The 3,378-nt window shown below is 32.9% G+C and overlaps 1 protein-coding gene across 1 annotated transcript; it reads left to right on the top strand.

The window, feature by feature from the left end:
• The first annotated feature begins 299 nt into the window (after positions 1-299).
• Positions 300-2,071, top strand: LOC120074206 (probable membrane-associated kinase regulator 4). The gene has a single exon (XM_039027257.1). The coding sequence runs from the start codon at positions 485-487 to the stop codon at positions 1,670-1,672; it is 1,188 nt and encodes a 395-aa protein (XP_038883185.1). The 5' UTR covers positions 300-484; the 3' UTR covers positions 1,673-2,071.
• Positions 2,072-3,378: the final 1,307 nt, after the last annotated feature.

The following is a 3,378-nucleotide window of genomic DNA, read 5'->3' as shown; positions in this document are numbered from 1 at the left end:
TCAGCCGCAAAAATTGAACCCTCAAATTTCTATAAATGTTAAATTAGACCCTCAAACTTATAAAAGTTAAAGAAATTGGGCCTAAAAATGATAAAAACCGGATCCTCAATCTTAAATAATTTTTACAATTTTTACAATTATGTAAGTTTGAAAGTCAAATTTTAACATTTCTATAAGTTTCATCACTTGATTTTTATAATTGAAAATTATATAATATAATTACAATCATATTTTCGGTAATTTTTGCAATTTGACCTTTAAAAAACACATAAATAACAAATTGAAATTTAACTCAAACTACACCTTTCAAATCTATAATTTAATCAAGATATTATTTTATCATTTTCTCATTAGCACTGCAACACTCGGAAAGAAAATTTGAATTTACTAATAAAAACCAACAATCTCACACTTCTGCCTTGCCCCTCTCTCTCTCTCTCTCTCCCTTTCTCTCCTCCGCCCATCTCTCCGGCGACGCACCGCCATGGCCACCGCCGAAGCTCCATTCGCCGCACTACCTGCAGAAGAAGACTACATTGACATGGAACTCACCTCTTCCCCATCTTCCAACTCATTCTGCTATTCCATTAGATCCCCCACGCCACCGTCCCCGCCGGCGGCGTCGGCGGCGAGAGATTTCGAGTTCCAATTCCAAATGACATCATTTTCCGACGAAACAGAAGCGATAACTTCGCCGGCCGACGATCTGTTCTACAAAGGAAAATTACTCCCCCTCCACCTCCCTCCTCGTTTGCAAATGGTCCAAAAGCTTCTCCATAGCCCCAAATCCCAAGACCCATCAAGAAAAACCGAATCTTTTTCAGAAAATTTCGAGATGCCTTTCATCACCATTAAAGCTCCACCTCACGAGTCGTGCAATGTCTCACCCAGTGAGTCGTGCAGAGCGAGTTGTGAGCTGAACCCAGATGATTATTTATTGGGATTTAGAGGGGAAATTATTAAGGATTTTGTTGTTGGTAGAGACCCACCAAGAACAAAATCATGGTCAAAGAAAGTGAAGCAATTGAAGCAATCTTCACAAGCTTATTTCAAAGCATTATTTGGGAAATCTGCTTGTTCTACTTCTACTAACAACAAATCCTCTGTTAACTCTGTTTTCAATGAAGAATCACAGAGCATTTTTGAGAGCGAGAGAAGTTCAGGAAAGTTCATTAAAGTTTCCAAAAAAGCCCCTTTTGGTAGAATTGATTACAACAAATGGCAGATTCCAAATAATGCTTTAGAGAAAGAAAAAGCTGAGGAATTTTATGGTGGAATTTTGAATATTAACAATCACAGAAGGTCATTTTCAGGGGCAATCCAGAGAACTTCATCCTCTTCAACTAATAATAACAGCAACAACAACAAATCTTCTTCTTCTTGTTCATCTTGTTCTTCAACTTCTTCTTCAGGTTCTTCATCTTTGTCTTCATCATTTTCTTTTAGTTCAAATGGGTTCTGTGATCTGCAATCATTTAAGAGAAGCATCAGTTCCAATTCGGAGAGAGAGAACTCCATTGAAGGGGCGATTGCTCACTGTAAACAATCCCAAAAGCTGATTGATAATTCGAAGAAAAATGAAAGTGAAACTCAACCACAAACTTGTTCTCTCTCTGTTTCTAAGGTTTTGCCTTGTGGGGATCAGAAAAGTTCACAACTTTGCAGGATTTGATGATGCTTCAATATGGATATCCTGTTTTTTTCTTTCTTTCTTTTTTTAATGGAGGGTCTGCTGAGTTTGATTGTGGATTTGAAGTAGCTGAGAAAGTTAAAGAAGCTCAACAATGGAGATTCAGCTTTAGGATGATGATGAAGAAGAAGAAGAAGAAGAAGAAGAAGATTGATTTAAAATTATATTATCGTAACTAGGCTGTTCAAAATCATTCAATATGCCATTTTCTTCTTCTCCTTCTGTTCTTTCTTTCTGTATAAAATTGTATAGTTGTTTGAGTCCTCAATCAAACAGCTCTTGGTTTGATTAATATTTTTTTTTCCTTTTTGGGTGAATGCTGTAAGCTGTTAGATTCAGCTGATTTATTTCCAAACATTTCTTCCTCAATGAATGATTGTTAGATTATTAATTACTGTCTTAAAACATCTATTATATATATAGTTTTCTTTGAAAAACACAATACTTATGATTTGATACTGTTGCAAAATGTTTTTTTTTTTTTTTTTTTTGCAAGAAATTAAAATCATTTTATACCATATCACTAGTGAGTTTGAAATCAAATTGAACTAGCATGGAAGTTTCAACAAGTTTTGAATGATTAACTATGTAAGGTTGGAACACTATCTTGTAATTGAGCAAAAATTGAATAGCATGTGTTAAACATTCATGTAAACTGAAGGGACAATTGATGTAAAAAATTTGATTAGGTAAATTATTTTATCGATATGTATTGAAGTGAAATAAAATTTGGTTACAAGAGAAGTGACCTCTCTTAATTTTGGTCCAAACTACAAAGTTGATTCTAAATATCACTTTAAGACTTCCGACCTATACGCTAGGATTGAAATGTTTAAAATGTATAGTCTATGTTTTACCTATGTAAAGCGATGGATCTCAAAATCTAAATTTATGTAAATTAGTTAACTTATTCAAATGAACTTAAAAAAAGAAAAAAAAAAAAAAAAAACTTATGATTGGGCGTATAATAACAACTAGGATCTAAGAAATTTTGTTTTAGGTACTTCAAAACTTACAAATTTACGCCAACATGAATATAGCTAAGAACAATTAAAATTTTATATATTTCTTTTGATGTCAGACGTTCGAGAGGACCACCTTGATCATTTATTAAATAAAAACAAGAAAGATTAATAAAATAAACATGGGTAATGAAGACTCTACCCAAGTTTTCTTAAAACTAAAAAGGAGGGATAATTTTCTGTAGTCATCAAAATGACAAGAGAGGAAGGCATTATATTGAAAGGTTGATTTTGACAAAGTTGAATGGACAAAATGGGATCTCAATGGACAGCCTTACCCAAATGTAAAGGACACCCTCTCCCTCTTCTCCAAAGTACTTCCCCAATACCAAAAAAGCTCTCTAAATTTTGCCTTCCTTCACTTTTCCTATTTTCCATCATCATATTTTTTTTTTCTCTAAAAAAAAATATATTAATTTATATCTTTTTTACGGTTGTATTATTTTAAACCATAAACTTATTACTATATCAACTTAAACTTTAAAGTTTGGAGATTGTATTCATTTAAACCCTAAACTAATAGCTGCATCAATTTAAACATGAACTTTCATAAATGTATCACATTTATGAAAGTTCAGGGTTTAAATTGATATATTTATGAAAGTACAGGGTTTAAACTGATACACTTAGAAAAGTTCAAGGTTTATACAATTATTAGTTTGGGAT

Source organism: Benincasa hispida, chromosome 3 (assembly GCF_009727055.1).
Source record: "Benincasa hispida cultivar B227 chromosome 3, ASM972705v1, whole genome shotgun sequence".
Lineage (NCBI taxonomy): Eukaryota > Viridiplantae > Streptophyta > Magnoliopsida > Cucurbitales > Cucurbitaceae > Benincasa > Benincasa hispida.
Note: the sequence above shows the minus strand (reverse complement) of the source record. Positions and strands in the feature narration are given on the sequence as shown.